This window comes from Poeciliopsis prolifica, unplaced genomic scaffold (assembly GCF_027474105.1).
Source record: "Poeciliopsis prolifica strain line A6 unplaced genomic scaffold, Auburn_PproV2 SCAFFOLD001, whole genome shotgun sequence".
In the NCBI taxonomy this organism is placed as follows: domain Eukaryota; kingdom Metazoa; phylum Chordata; class Actinopteri; order Cyprinodontiformes; family Poeciliidae; genus Poeciliopsis; species Poeciliopsis prolifica.
This window is the reverse complement of record NW_026562376.1, coordinates 21,106,567-21,123,389: the sequence shown is the minus strand read 5'-3', so window position 1 is coordinate 21,123,389 and position 16,823 is coordinate 21,106,567. Positions and strand designations below refer to the sequence as shown.

At 39.6% G+C, this 16,823-nt stretch overlaps 1 protein-coding gene across 2 annotated transcripts; it reads left to right on the top strand.

Moving 5' to 3' along the window:
* Positions 1 to 2,362: 2,362 nt before the first annotated feature.
* LOC129362258 (carbohydrate sulfotransferase 6-like) lies at positions 2,363 to 16,312 on the top strand. Of its 2 annotated transcripts, XM_055033711.1 has the most exons (3): positions 2,363 to 2,530; positions 9,473 to 9,582; positions 12,904 to 16,312. In XM_055033711.1, the coding sequence occupies exon 3, from the start codon at positions 12,926 to 12,928 to the stop codon at positions 14,123 to 14,125; it is 1,200 nt and encodes a 399-aa protein (XP_054889686.1). In that variant the 5' UTR covers positions 2,363 to 2,530; positions 9,473 to 9,582; positions 12,904 to 12,925; the 3' UTR covers positions 14,126 to 16,312. The 2 variants fall into 2 exon arrangements, with proteins under 2 accessions (XP_054889686.1, XP_054889677.1); XM_055033702.1 differs by lacking the exon at positions 9,473 to 9,582.
* The last annotated feature ends 511 nt before the right edge of the window (positions 16,313 to 16,823 follow it).

The following is a 16,823-nucleotide window of genomic DNA, read 5'->3' as shown; positions in this document are numbered from 1 at the left end:
TTAAAGTTTTGTTCCACATCTAAATTCAGAAAAGGGCTCTGGGAATCAAATCTGATCCAACTGAGCCACTCTCCAGCTCAAGGTTTGAAACCAACAGTGAAATTTGCCTAACTGCTGTTAGCAAAATTAGCCAAAAACACATTCACACCAAGCTTTCTCAATATCCTGCTTATGTTGGAAAAGCACACAGTTGTTCACGTAAGTTATTAAAAAACATACCACACCTTCATCCGCCAACTACTTCCTGTCGTCTTTTTCTTCGTAGTTTGTGCCAGTGGCAACATCTGGTTGTCGATTATGTGACTCCTGTGATGCGAAAAGTGTTTCTATTGCAGCGTTGGTAGGCCAAAACACCAACTTAACCCCTGTGCCAAAACGGTTTATTGAAAAGAATCTTCTATTAAGCAAATTTATTTTAGAAATGTCAAATTGTGCAATTTTATGGTCGCACTACTACCATGAACGCAGCTCATGATAGTAGAGGAAACTGCTGACTGATGCTAAGCTTTACTATTTGAAAGGTCGAACAAATCCTCAAAACATTTATTGTGTTGTGCCGCTGTCAGGCAGCCATGAATAGAAACCCACAAATTTCTCTCAATTCTTATTTGCTTGGTTGGGTTGATGTTTCTAAGGTATTTGTGCTTAGCGTCCAAGTGAAATCTGTCGCCCTGTCATTAAAAATGTGACAGAACAATCTTCTCAGGGCATCCTGGCGAGGGAATGCATTTAAATCAGCTTATAACTTAAAAAATAACCAATTGCAGTGGAAGTTCTTGAATAACGAAGGAAATAAGTGGATTCCTACTACTGTTATTTACTGTTGGCATGACAGAGCGCCGTTTGTTTTTTGGGGGGGCTTTTTCCTCTTAAACGTTGGCGTGACCTTTTCAAACTGGTTCCAGACCAGCGCTTCAGAATAAAGCCACCGTCCCATCTCCAGGCAGAGTGGCTTGCGTTTGGCAGCAGAGAGATGAAGGACAGGATATGAGCTCGCCGTGTACAGGAACCAGATGTATCCTATTACTCTGTCCTCGGGTACACTGGGGATGGGAACCGCGTGATCAGTCTTACCTTCTCTGGGATACAGAGATACTTTCAGGTGCTAAATGTATTCGCGAAATTAAGTAATTGGAAAAATGTTGCAGGTGACAAGAGAACAGTTCCCACCAGCAGTGAATGAGAACCTCTTTGGGTGTTTCCTGCATGTAACTCAAAGCGTTTGTCCTTCTTTCTCTATTGAGTGGAGGTGAAACGTATTATTTGCTTTCCTGCCTGCTGATGAATAGGTAGTAACTGAAATGGTGACACAAATACACTGCGACAAAGAGCTCTGTTACATATGTATTTCAGATTGTTCATTATTGTGAAAACCTACGCAGTGTTAAGCACTGATAAAGCAAATGGGCTTTATTGTGGGTACTTGGAGTTGTCTTCCAATAAATCAGAAGGCTTCATCTGAGGATTCCCTCTATAATAATGTGAATGGAAAAGGATTACCTTCCAGCATTTCGGTAGAAGATTGTTGTAACTGCAACGACATAAAAGAAAAATCTTTTAAAGACACTGACATATTAAGTTGTAAATACTTCTTCCATTTTCTGCCTCCACTGCTGCCAATTAAATCTCACCTCTGATCGCTCAACCATGAAATATGCAAAACACACATATTGCATATTTCAGATTCAAGATCCAACTAAAAAGGGAGCAAAAATAACGAACAATCAAATACTTTACTACTATTTAATCAGGTTTTTGTACATATGAGCACTCTAATTTCTATCCTTTTTCATTTCTTTATTAGTTAGTTTATTTATTTCATTTTCTACAGGCTGTTTTGCCTGTTTCTGCTGTGGGATCAATACAGTCTTATGCTTCAAAGCAACACCAAACTTTCCAGCTCCTTATAAAATGACCCTCCATCCTTGTGCTGAAAGGAACTCGTTTGCATTTTCAATATGTAGTAACATAACACTCGTCAATGTCAATTTTATTTGTAAAACGCTTTAAAACAACAGGTCGTACAGGCAGCGCTTGTAATTATTGGGCAACTTCCCGATAATTGCAAGTGGCCATGAACACCTTTTAAGAAGAGACAAGTATTGTTTTTTATTTCTAACCTAAAGTGAAAAATAGCATCAGGGCATTTGTTGTGTTCAGTGTCTCAGTAAACCCTGGCTTTAAGGCTGCTTAGCATCGTCGAGGCCACTAGACGTTGGAGGTCGTCGGCTCTCCTACCTGCGTGTTGCGCCCCGGTTTGGGGACGCTTTCCCCTGCCTCAGGGGTCCGTCTGTCCCTCCCACCCACCAGCCTCCGCCCAGCCCACTGCCCGTCCAGTTCAGCACGGCGGAGCAACCGGACACGTCTCAGAAAGCTGAGCTCTTCACCCAAGAGGGCGACGTTAGTCCTGGTGGTCTGGCGGAGCGGGGAGCGGCGGGGAGAAACCGCGGGGAGAAACCGCGGGGTTCAGGGACACGGCGGACCGAGCGACGACTCCCCCGCTGGAAAGCAGCGACACGACGAGAACACGGTAGAGTTTGTTTTTTTCTCTCTCTTTTTATTCTGTTCTAAAAGAGTTTGAATAAAGCGACTCCTTCCTGTCCTCACGTCGTCCCTTCGTTTGGTTCATTGCAGGCGAGCAAACAAACTTCATTTCATTACAAGTTATTCATCTGTAACAGAAACAGACAGGAAGAAAAACTTACACATGTTTATTTTCTTTAAATTGAACCTAATAGGGAGCTTTATAACCCAAATGGGTTCGAGTGGGTCGGACTGGTGAGGGGACACAGAGACATTTGTGACCCTGTATGGATAGCTCCGAGTTTCCTTTGGCTGAATCAGTTTTATGTTATATCCACAGACAAGATCACAGTCCAATAATTCCTGAGTCAAACTTAAAACAAACCACATTATGTGAAGCCGCCATATTGTATGTGACACAAATACATTTTCAGAACTGTCACAGTTTCAGTGCAGAGACTGTAGTTGATCTTTTAGAGCTTGTAGAATAGATGTTGTAATGTCCTGAAACAACCTTAGCTTCACTTCAAAACTTTGCCCCCCAAAATGCAGAAGTGGCCCAGGAAGCCAGCTCACATCACACTGTTGTCAAACATTGAATTGATTTAAGGGGCTCTTAAATCAATCTAATCTTAAATCAATCAATCTAATCAATCTGCTATCTAAAACTCTAAATAATCTCAGCAGGTATTGTGGAAAAGTCTTCTTCTGGTGTTTGGTGTGAGAATTAGAGCGTGCGTGGAGGAGTCTTTTACTTATTGGGGCCCTCAGCTGTGGAAAAGGAAGTTTGGATGTTTTTAAAAGCAAACTAAAAACACGTGTCCATACATCTTAATTGAAGTTAAAGCTATTTCTATCCTTCACAGTTTATTATTCTATTTCATGTTTGATCTAAGGAGTGGTTCTTTTACAGTTCATTTTTTACAGCAGAGTTTCTTTTCTCTCACACTTACTGTTATGCATAACCAAACAAAGACTATAATTTTGTACCTGTAGCCTTGTGTTTGTTGTGTCCCCTGCAGGGCTTTGCCAATGAAGGCTATTACTACTTTCTTTACAGAATGGCTTTTTATCAGGTAATGGTAATGGGAACATGAATTACAAGGAAGTGCAAACAAAATAACAAACCAAAAGAAAGAGCAAAAGAAGAAAAAGAATCTACTGTTGATGTAAAGAAAGTAAATTGGGTGCTCGCGTTAAGGGTTGCTAAGTATCTTCTGCGTTGGAAGAACTGGAGTCTAAAAAGTAGTCTAATAATGTTACTCCAAAGTATTTGAACTAGACAAACTAGATACTCATATTCAGGGTTGCGAGATAAGTATAAGTATCCTCTGATCTAATTCCTTTTCTGGGTTAAAAGTGAGTACTCCATAGTTTCTTTATAATAATAAAGGGGAATGAAATAAAAAGAGGAAAGGACACATTAGGGCACATAGCATCATTCAGACAAAACAAAGACATGTCACAGGGCCAGGAAACCATGTCACTCTGCCTCCCGGCATGATGCCCTTGGGAGCGTTCGGCCCCATAGCGGCATGGATAATAGGAGGAGGAGGTGGGAAGGAGTATTATAAGGAGTATTGTAATCACATATCGGGTTTACATATCTTCAAGGAGACTGAAACTATGCAGCCCTTCCAAGACTGAAAAAGCCATTTCAGATACAGAATGTCTAAATGATAAATTTCAATCTCCTATAAAGTCTCACCGATACATCTCAGTTCCCAATCAGGACAAGAGGGCTCTCCTGTGTCCAGTTTTCTCATAGAGAAAATTTGATCAATTACATTGAGAGATTGCTTGACCAGATCCATAATTTGTAGATTTGGAGGATGTGCAAAGAAAGGCTCCAAAAATAGAGAAAAAGACAGGACAAAAACAGAACAAGCAGGGCATGGAGGGAGCAGAGGAAGAAAGCGTCCACTTTTACCAAAAGCAAGAAGGAAAAACATTCTTCTATAATTTCTGCAAGTAGCAGATGCCCTTACCTGAGTTGTTGACCTGTACAATCAGGACAGACAAATATGAACTTTTTGAGATGAGTGAAGAGTTGTTGGGGGTCCCCCTGCTGGCGCGGGAGCCCGAAGCAGCGTTTTAGTTTGCTCGTGTCATGGTTTGTCTTTATTGAGGAATATATTGATGTTATCAGACTTTGATTATTAAGATAACATAAATAATGTTGTCTCAAACTGGCAACACATCAAACCATTTTTGACGCTCTGTGAAAGTTTGAATGACTATTGTAGCTATAAAAAAATTAAAAAAAAACGTTAAACCCCAGATTATTATCGACGATTAAAATGATTTAAATTCAATCAAGAACTTTGATTCTATGGAAATGCAACAGGCAACTCTCAAACTGGTTATTTTCTGGTTATTTACATTTGAACAAAATAGGGTTAGCATTGGAAATTACTTCCACGCGGATTAATGGAAAAATTGTTACTGGTGTTACAGCAATAAAATGCTTCTGAAATTCCTGAAAAGCTCTCTGGATGTTCCTGCTGGCAATTTGATTCATGGTTTTTCTTTGGTGATTTGCTCCAGGTCTTTGGGGCCGTTGGCCTCGTTTTCTCCACCTTAATTTCTGCTCCCTCCTGTCTTATCAGCTTCAAGTCGGCACTGTGGCTGAGTCACTCCCAACGGTTAAAATACAAGATATTTCACACTCATTGTTAGGAAAAAAAAAGTACGTTATAGCTTTTTCCTGCCAATCAACGAATCAAAAAGAATAAGTCAAAGTTAATATTCAAGTGAAACACTAAAACCCACTTTGTTACAGGTAAAGTCAAGGTACAGTAAACGTGAAGCTCTAGTTTTATTTTATTTTGTTTTTAGATGTGCACAGTAAGTTTCTTTGTTGTTGTTGAAAGTTGGCCATTTGTTGAAGACGTCGTTCTTGCCTGCAAACTTATTTATGAATAAACTACGCCTGTTACGTAGGATGGCCCAGGACTCTTGAAATACAGACTGTGTTCAGTTTGTTGTTGCAGAATATTTCAGCTCCAAGTCAGGGTGTTGTTGATATTTTAAGCGCAGGCGTAACTTAGCTGGTGAAGTATAATCTGGAACAGTCTTGACAGAGATGGAAAGTTTGACTCAACAATAAATAAACTGACGCTCTAAGATGAAAAACGACATGACTAGCTGAAAACATTAGGAGAAGAATATATCTTTGAGGAATTATTGGTGTCTCGGGTTGACTTTTACAGACACAACTCATAATACACCCATAAGCAGAGGACAGAGAGGTAATATTTACAAAGTGTATGAGATGACAATCTGCCTATGTGTCATTCATGTGGAGGTTGTGGATTAGCTAATTTAAATTGAAGTTTAAAAGGGAGTTATCAAGTTTAATAATTTGTTCTTGTGTATTAGGCAGTAAACATGTCTATTTTTTGCATGGGGTTACTGTTTTCTTTAAATAAAAAGTAGATATTTGGACAAGGGAGAAGATACTTACATCAGATAAACTGTGTGGGGAAAAAATGCAGAAAGAGAACCCGAGAGATGTTGGTCCACGTTGGTTTTTAATGGTCTGGTAAGTTAAAAATTAAAAGCCTAAAATGTACCAAAATGTCTGCTTTTAAAAACAACTCAATGTCGATATTTTACGTCTTCTACTTCTCTGTGCAGAGCAACGTTGAGATGATCCATGAGTTTTAAAAAAAGAGTCTCCATTGCACCATGGTGTCTTCACAACCGCTGTCATAATTGTAAAAATTCTCTGTGCAGCTTTAATTATGCTGGTAAATCTTTTTGATAAGTTTCCAACATTGAATATTTGTGGTTTTTAAATAAATTACACAAAGAGCTGTAATAAATCAGCTCAAACTTCCCACAAGGCACATGGTTTCAGGTCTTTATAAACCCAGTGAGGCAGAACGCAGCTGATCTAACATTTCATTTTAAGCACCACAGGAGTGTAGCTTCAAGCGAAGTAAAACATCGGACAGGGTTTGCAACAGCATCAGCCCACGTTGTAGCAGAAACTGGTAGAGAATCCTTCTGAATGTCTTTTAAAGTTTTTTCTTTTTTAGACACCAGTATAACCAGTTGTTCTTATTACACTGACGGTTTGGCACTTAAAGAAGTCAATTCAATCATAAAAACAGATTCAAAGTCTGTTGCATTCATTCCAATTGATCCAACTGATCAAACGTTGCAGTCAAGTATGATTCAAATTAGTTTTAGTGTTTAAAAAACAAACAAACAACGTTCCAATCTTCTATTAGTGTGCCAAGAAACTATAGTAGGTGAAAATGTACTTGTTTTAGAAAATTTTTCAATTTGTTGACTAATAGGAAGTGTCAAATTGTATTTTGATCTGATTCAATTCATCAGAAGTTCAGCATTGTTAGAAAAATCAACGTATGATTATGGTTTATGCAACTTTACATCCTCTCTATTGTCACTAGATATAATAAATGAATAAATAAATAGAATAGAATAGCAGATGCACCCAAGGGCAAAACCATGTAATGAGACATTCCAGTTTAACGAAACTCCTCTTACAAACTTAGACACGCACTGCTCTTCTGGTGTCAGTCAAGTTGTCTGAAAACGCTCTGGATTGTCTTCGTTGGCAGCCATTCAGGATGCAAACATACTTGGTCTCAAAGCGTAGCCCATTGATATATAATAATATATATGAAGCAATAGAAATCAACTGCAGTCATTAGCAAACACTTTGAGGAAATGTGTGTCTGCTGAGCTCAGCATACAAAGTACTTCTCAGTCCAAATCTCCTGACGACGTTTGTAAACGACGTGATGGAAAGACATTGTTGTGATGGCGTGCTGAAGGCAGAGTGCAGGAAAGAACAGGAGCTTCTTAAAAAGGCAGAGACCAATTTTAAGGTAGAAAATTGTATGGTAAAATTTCTTTTCAATTATGTTTGACATGTATAGCATGTTTATAACAATCTACTTGCTTGATTGTGCTCTAAAATGACACTATGTGCCTGGAAAATGCATAATGTCACACCTACCAAATATAATCAGCAGGTGGCAGCGTTGCATGATCACCAGGGCAGTTATTCTGTGAGATCCATTCAGCCGAGGCAAGGAATGAGTGTTAAAACATGTTCATCAAGAGCAATTACACTTGGAAATAAGCCAATGTGCGGCACAATAAAATTACCATGCCGCTAATGATGTCAGAAGATTGACGTGGTTTTGTCCTTGGGTACATTGTGAAATCTATAGTCATGCTTTTTTCTTGGAATTAGACACTTCTTATTTCATTTTGGGCTTCAGTTATGGACGCCTCTAGTTGTATTTTGGAGCAGCGTGGGATATGAATTGCTTCATACTATTTAAAAGTAGGTTGTTTAACTCTGGGGCCTGTATTGAGTTACATGAAGGGGTGTGTCTGTTAGCCTTGTTACATACATGAAATGAGCAACATGTCATGAATTTGACATGCTGAACAAGCCACAGAGCAAATATTGTCTGGAACAAGCCAGAGTAAGTGATATTTTAGTAAATCGGTGGCAACCAAGTAAAATGTAACAAGCTCAGCTTTTTGTGATTTTGTTGTGGTAATATATTTAAGCTTCTGCAGATATAAGGCTATAGGGACAAGTTTTGTTGCAGCAATGTTTTCCTCATCTGAAACAAGCATGTTAAGACAATTGTCTATCAGGATGAACTCCAAGTGGATAATCAGAATACCTTATCTAACTCAGAGACGGATAAGATAAGATGACATAGAGAGCATCCAGAAATTAAGCTACTGCAGATATAAGGTAGCCTTGTTTTGGACACAATTTGTGGATTCCTTTATAACAATGAAAACAAGCTGTTAACAATCTTGCTGTCAGTATAATGTATCTTCTAATGTAGTACACCACTGCTCTATATTACAGATTTTATTTCAAAACCCAACCTGTCCTGTGTGTACTCCGACACTCGTCCGATGACTGTTGGAGATAGGTATCAGTCTGCCTGCGTCACTGACAAAAAGGTACACAAATGAGGGCCGGATGGATTCCAGTAAACCTAGAAGGGTGTTTACTAAATATCTCTGATGTTATGCATGATGTTTGTCACGCTGCATTTTAACAACACTAGTAATCCATAACTGAACTGTGTTCACCTTTCATTGCAGCAAGTAAAAGCACATAAAGTGGGGGTTCCACAGAAAAGCAGCATTAACACATAAGACTGATAGGACCAGATCTGAGTAGACGGATGAAATTCTCCTCTGGTTTACTTTGTGTTTCACTCCGTAGATTTTGGCATCTTTTCTTTTCCTTTCTCTATGAGAATTTTACATTTTTGGAAAATATTGGCAAATTGGAAACTTAAAATGTGTCTCAAGTTTGAGCTGTAAAAATGTTTGAAGGTTACAAATGACATAATAGATCCATTATTAAAATTATATATAAAATAAGATGGGTTATGATGGGTGTGTTCCTGGGAACACATTGAATTTGGTAAACATTCTTTATAGGAGACGGACAGGAAAATCCTGTTTGTGTTTATGGCATCCTTAATGTTTCACCTATAGGGAACTTGCTTTCTTTTTCAATTGGTTGAGTCACCGACTCACTGTATTATATGTTTTGTTTGATGAGCCGATTTATCATGTTGTGCAACAACAACCGCAAATGAGAAAAGAGCAGCATGTGGCCTACCAAGTGCTTTCATTCTGAAGTAAACTCATAATTCATGTCTTAGATTGCTCTATTCTATTCAAAGCTATCCTTAAATTAAGCAAACAACATCTGCCTCATTGTTATGCCATGTTTTATTAAAATCTCCAATAACACTCCATCAAATATCAGAAAGAATTGAAGAGAGAGCTTTTTTAAATTTTATTCCGAGCTGTTATGTTATCCCCCTCGTGCGATGACGCCCAGGGCAGAGAGCCATAATACCACCTCTGGGAGTTCAGGAATTCAGTCCGAGTTATGAGCATTCCCTGTCTGCATGTTTGCCAGGATAAAATAAAACCCCAGGCGGTGACGAGGCGTGGACTGACCTCAGCGGGATCTTCACCGCCAGATATCTGTCGATCACGATGGCCAGCAGGCTGAAGATGGAGCTCTGAGTGAGTACCAGCACGAAACAGGCGACGGTGTGGAGCAGAAAAGCCTGGAAATCAGCCGGGAATGGGTTTTGGTCTCTGAGCCCTCGGGCGGCACAGCATTGGACACGGATTAGCGGAAGATGAGCTCAGGAACCGCTCAGCGGCGCTCGAGTGAAAACACTGCTGCGTCCTAAAGTTAAATCTCTACCAGGACTCAAGAGCTCCCTGATGTTGCAACTTTTACGGAAAATCACAGCGTAGGATCAAGTTAGACCAACGTGGTCCATTTTTTATCACACCTTTATAGTAATCGGTGACTTAAAGCTAAAAAAAAAACCAGAATAAATAAGAAAAACCTGCTGCAATAATACCGATTTTTGATTTTTCTTTGTGTTTTGCTCAATTCAGTTTGACTCTCTGTTTAAGTAACATTCAAATTTATAGAATATGATTGAAAATAATCCATCCATCCATGTTCTTACGGCCTAGTATGGGGTCAGGAAGTGTGCTGGTACCTAATTCCAGCGGTCAACAAGTCAGAGACTGGGTCACCCTGGACAGGTCACCAGTCCAGTGCAGGGAAACAGAGACACACGCACACACTCATTAAGGAGAATTTAGAGAACCCACTTAACAGTCATACTGTGGACTCTGTGGGCACCAGGTTGGTGACCCCTGCTCTATATCTAGGCCACTGAACCAGGCTTGGATGGTAAACAATTTACAATTGATACAACTAAATGTTGCTAATGAAGGTCATTCTACACTAAAATAACTAAACATGTATGCAAACAGATCACGAACATGGCATGTAGATTATTTCATTTTGTGATGTAGTTTAGTCAAATGTTCAAACAGGTGAATAAAATATCAGCACGAACCAAAGAACAAGGATTTCTAGAATCGGATTCTCACCACCTGAAGGCTCAAGTAGCGTCAGGACAGTCAAAGCAGTGTATTACATGCCTCGAACATTACACAAGATTAAAGAGTGAAACTCTTTCCTTTTAGGTTTGCTCAAGCCAACTTGTCATATTTTGCAAATGTCCAGTGTTTGGGGATTCGTTTTTACAACATCTTGTGGAATGATGCAACATGTGGATATGTCTTCATGCAACTGTTGGTTCTATTGTCAAGCTCCTGAACGCCCCATATTATAGCACTTAACGCGTTTAAGAAACTACAAATTGCAAGTCTAAACATGTGGTGCTTCAAAGTTTTGGAAAAGTTTCCTCAAATTGGACCAAAATCGGTAAAGTCTGAGGAAACACAAGACTAAGACAAAATTTTCTCAATGATTTCAGAAAAGGGATGCAGTTTTTTGGTAAATAACTCTCCATACATTAGTAAATTTGAAGTGCTTTATTATTATTGACTCTACTGAACAATGGGACTTTTTTGCTTTTTATACTCATTACCAAAACAACCTCGAATGAAAGAAGGGAATGGCCATTTCCCCTCTCCCAGACGGGTTAGCCAATCAGAATGCTACTTCCCTGCACACGACTGGACCATGAGCTCCTGATTATGATCAATTAGCATACAGTACTCAGTCTTCTGTTGTCCATGGCTCGACCCCCGTTGTCCATGGGCTCCAGAGGTGACGACCATGAGCTCATTCCATAATTCAATCAACATACAGCACTCAAATACTTAAAATGTGTTGAAAATGTATGAAATGAGCATGAAACATACAATTTATCAAAGAACATAGAAAATTCTCATATCAGACACTCAGATACATTAGACATAAATTAGACACTACATGCATAAACAGAGTGGAGGACATTATTTTGTAACATCTGCAGAACTGAATTTTCCTTGTTCAGTCAGCTGCAACACACCCCACTCAACATAATGTAATTAGCAAAGTACCTAGGGTCACATTTCCTGCTGAAATGATGGTTTTATTTTGTTCTTCCCTCTAGCCTAGGTTGTTGTTAAGGTGGAGGCATAGTGGGGCTAACGTGGTTTACGTGACAATCCATGCGGTTCATGCCACTCTCTCGGGTAGTTTCTGCCTGACTTAAACTATATTTAAGGATAGCTCTGCATTTATTTTTTTCTTGAATGCGTGATATGAAACATTTCTGTTTGTTTCAATGCAAAGTCAAGTGGTAGCCTCCAGGCAGCTGTTTGTTCCCACTGATTAGACTCAACTAAGTCTTGGTGGTTTGCGTTAATTTGCTGGTGGTGGCAAATTAATTACCACCAATTGGTAACAAATTCTGTATCATCCCAGACCACCCCTGCTTGGCGATCAAATTTGTCACATATTTGTATTGCTTCATGCTTGGTCAGGTTTTAGGCAGCACCATTTTGGAAGAGTTTAAAAGAATAAAAAATAACATCTCAAATCTGGCATGACTTAGTTCACATCAACATGACTTATGCATTTGTTTTTCAACCTGTATAATGATCTAAATTCAGCAGGTATTTCAAGACTTGTCCTACTAGGTATGCCAAGCCTGTTTTTTGGGTGCATGCCAGATAAAAATTTTCCTAAGGTGTGAAGTGGAAAGATTTTTCCACACTCTTCTTTCTCTTCAGAGAGCTGATTGCGTAATAAAACAAACCCAAGCATTTACGTTCAACAAGAAAATGTCAGTTGCTGAAGTCAGATGATGTTTTCAAATTTTCTCTGGTGTTTTGCCGTCAGCCAGTAGCTTGTCGAGCGTCACAGAGCCGAGGATTCTTTCTTTCAAATGTTTTTGATAAGCATGTTGAATAACTTGGAAGAACCCACTAATAGGTGAATCCACAAATACTGAAACACAAATAGGCACCATATAGTGATAAACTAACAGGTAACATTTGCACACCTAATATAATGTAGCTGTAAACCTTTTTTTGATGATGGGTTTTATTTCGTAGAGCCATGCAGTTATTTATTATCAAAAAGACTGACACTTTTGACCTTCACTTCTAGTTCTACTACAAGTATTACAAAAGAATAATGTGACACTTTTTGAGGTTCTGATTGGCCACATCTTCCTTTTTGGAGTGGAAATGGGTGAAAGTGTTAATATTGTACAACGCTTTGAGTGGTCAGAGAGATGCACAATGTGAATTCAGTCCATTCAACTTGGTTGCAGAGATGAGTTTTGTCAAGGTGGTTTATTATTTAAATGTCCTGATGACATTTAAATAATAAATGTTGGAGTCCCCTGTCTGGCATGTCGGCAGTTTGGGTGACAATTAAGGGTTCAAAAGACACTCTGAATCTGCAGGGTTTAGGGTCTCAGACATAAAGCTGAGAAAGGAACATTTATGAATAGAAATGTTGGATTTTTGTACCTGCTGTCGTAAAAATCTGTCTTCCTCTCTCTTTGTCTGTTTCAGAAGCTTACAGTGACCTCCAGTCATGAGTCCCCGCTGCAGAGTGAACTTCAACACTATGATTTTCCTGGTCGTCCTGCAGGGGGCAGCAGTTGTGCTCTTCTGCAACTGGTACTACCAGCTGAGCCCCTGCGACTCCCCTCCCCGAAAAGGCAAAGTTCACGTTTTGCTGCTGTCGTCGTGGCGATCGGGTTCATCCTTCCTGGGTCAGGTTTTCAGTCAGCACCCGTCTGTTTTCTACCTCATGGAGCCCGGGTGGCACGTTTGGACCAAAATGGAGAGACCTGGTGCACGAGTTCTCCGAATGGCGATGAGGGATCTAATGCGGAGCTTGTACCAGTGTGACTTCTCAGTGATGGATTCCTACATGCCTGAGAACTACAATATGTCCACATTGTTTATGTTTTACCACAGTCGGGCGCTGTGCTCACCTCCAGCATGCTCCCTCACACGGCGCAGTGACATGAGCAATGAGACTCTTTGCCAAAAGAAATGTGATTCTCAAGGCTTGGAGAAGGTGGAGAAGGCCTGCCACACTTACAGCCATGTGGTTTTAAAAGAAACTCGTTTTTTTGAGCTGGAGTCCCTTTATCCCCTTTTTCAAGATCCGAACCTGGACCTCCGCATCGTTCACCTCGTTCGAGACCCGCGGGCCGTGATACGGTCGAGAGAGGAGTCAGCCAAGTCTTTTGACGTGGACAACGCCATCGTCTTGGAGCAAAGAAACGTACCAGCATCCAGTGTTCAGTACGAAGTGATGCAGGAGATCTGCCGAAGCCACGTACGCATCAATGAAAGAGCAATTCTGAAGCCGCCTCTGTTTCTGAAAGGTCGCTACAAAATGATTCGGTATGAAGACGTGGCACGCAACCCGCTGAAGGAGATTAATGATATTTACGACTTTGTCAGTTTAGAGATGACCAATCAGATGGAGGAATGGATCTACAAGGTGACCCATGGAAAAGGGAAAGGCAGCAAGAAAGAAGCTTTCCAGATCACCTCCAGGAATGCCAATGAGGTGTCGCAGGCGTGGCGCACCGTGCTGCAACACAGCAAGGTCAAACGCATTCAGGACCTGTGCAAAGGGGCCATGTCGCTTCTCGGCTACCGGACAGTTGACAGCGAAAAAGAGCAGAGGAGACTCGAGATAGATCTGCTGGTTCCACGTGAACCTTACGAGTTCAGCTGGGTTTCAGCTAAATCTCAGCGCACAGGGAGCACCTAAAGCATCACGCTTCCTGGTTCAGGTCCCCTCAGAGGCAACAAGCTCGAATGGTCTCCCTGTCGCTGTAAAACGTGGCTTTGTGAGATACAGACTCCTCAGACTGCCTGTTTTCAAGATCTGAAGAGAAATTACAGCTATTTTGCGTGACAGTATAGCATGTGAAAGTGGGAAAAAATACCCAGTAGAGGGTTTCAGTAGAAACCTTGTTCCTAAAAACCTCTATGCGCGATGTTTAGCTGTGCAGGGTTGCACTCCATTGCATTTCACAGGACGTCACTCACAACTACCTTAAGAGTCACAATTGAGCTTGAAGACAAAATAATGGCACTTGTTTTCAATGCTTTCCACTTCTTTTCCACTGGCGTTTGTATTTGTATGTTTTTTAAATGATCATGTAAACCTTAGCAAAATGGTCTACATGCACCTTATGCTAATTAGCATACAGCGTTTCTCTTATGATTATTGGGCCCAGCGATTCCTGGAGTCTCTCTACTGCTTTGGAGGAGAAACTTAACAGGATCTATGCAAACTTGATTCTCACAATAATCAGGGGTTTCACCGGATAGATCTGATTTACCTAAATTTGCATACAGTGGAATGGTGTGCGCTCATCTTGTCTCACATTTAATTTAGTGTAAATCAACATGCTCTTTGACCAGTGTTGAGGGTACATGTGTATTGTCTTGAGAACGCCGAGCTTAATATGGCTTTTTATTCCTGAGAAACTTGAATAGAGCTCAGCTCGTTGTGGAGTACTGATTTGGAGACGAGACGCCTGAAGACGAGATCCTTTTAGGACAAGCTTTGGCTTTTTCTTTTTATCAAGGATTCAACAATATTTTGCCTCGAACACAGGATTTGGTTGTCTGCTACGTGTGTCTTACCACCTTACACCTTTTGTTTTAAAAATCCTTTCATAATTGCACTAAAATTATGAAACAGAGAAAGTTTATAAGCAATAGCAATATTCAGAGATAAATCATTTCTTTTGTATGAGTAATAAATATCTATATTTTTGTATGTTTTCACTTTTCCACTTGAGTGGCTTTAGTTTTCCAACTGGTTCCAAATAAAGACTGGTTTCATTTCATTATTCTCATCAAAGTGCCTGGAAATGGGATTCAGTTTATGTGACTTTCGTTGACATTTTTTATAATTCCGAGTCTTTGGTGATTTAATGTCGAAGCTTCGTTTTGATTTTTACGTGTAGGATTTTTACAACAAAGATATCCCTCTGAGTGGACCAGATTTTTCTTTACATTGTAAATGTATCGTTCAAAATAGTCAGACGTCGAGGAGGTAGCTTGATTATCTGTGTTGACTGAGTACTTTAGGTGAAAGTGTTGATGAATCAGACCTTTATAGTTTCAGTTTTCATTTTCAATTCTCACATGACTGAAGTAATATCTACTGTTTCAATGAAACTGATGCGCCGCGGTTCCTTTGTGGTTCAACACAGTTCAGATTGATCAACATAAGAAAAGCAATTCAGTTTTAGAAAATTAGGGTTGCAGTAATAAATGTGTGCAAGTGCCTGATTTGTTGTTTTTTTTCTGTGAATGTAAAGAGAACGGAGCCCAGTTGGGATGTCACTTAGTTTTACTCTACGTTGATTCACATGTTGGACTTTTATAAGAACCCCTGATCTTTCTGACCCCTGTTTTTTTTTTTATTTGTGTTTTGAATAATAGTTTCTGTTGCATCTACTTTATTTTTCTTCCATCGTTTTGGTTTCGTGGTTCTTTGTAGCTGCAAATGTTTTGACTCCTATTTTTTTCTCATAAGAAACAAATACATTATATTAATTTATAAATTAATGATTAATGTTTTTTTTAGACACTAACTCCTAGGTTTCTGATTGGTTAGCTGAAGCTGTTTAATGGTCATATTGTGTGATTTTATGTCAATTTCTTGTTTTTCGCCTCCTTTGATGTTTGTGCAGTTTCATTTCTTGATATTTTGTCAGCTTTTCTTTCATTTTAATTAATTTTTTAAATTAAAATGTTTCCGGTGCCTTCTCTGGCCCAGGAGCTCCTGTCTGGTACTGATATGTAATCCAAACTTGCACATGTTGTTGGAATATATTTATAGAAATAGTGCCTTAATGTATGTTGTTGTATGTCGATTAAAATCTAGTAAAAAAAAACAAACTGTGTTTAACGCCTGGTGCCAGTTTGCAGTGTTTCATTCTGGATAATAAAAGGTTAAACGTGAGCGTGGGTTCACCGCTCTTTCATGTTTTCTCCATTTGTGCTTAAGGTCTCTGAATTATTCTCATAACTTGAGAATAATCAAAATATTTACATACCACAATGTCACATAACGTAATGTCAAAACTGTGACAAACAATGTTTTGCTTTTCTCCATCAGCACCATCAGATCAGCACTTTTAATTTTAGAGACTACTTCAACTTTGTACCTCATGCTTATAACATCAGAAGTCCAAATTTGGAGTATCAAATGAGTCACAATCCTGACCTATTATGATACATGAGAACAGGCTTCTGAAAAGTTACTGGACCTTCAATCACATTGTCAACTTTCAAAGTTCCCAACGCGACCACCGTTGTGACTGACATTGTATTTTGATGCCGGGTTTGTTTGGCACGAATGAGCTTCCATACAGAGTCCAAAGAAAAGCAGACTTTTAGATCCGGGAAAATCGTTTTGGTCGCTCATGAAATCAGCCGCAGTAAAA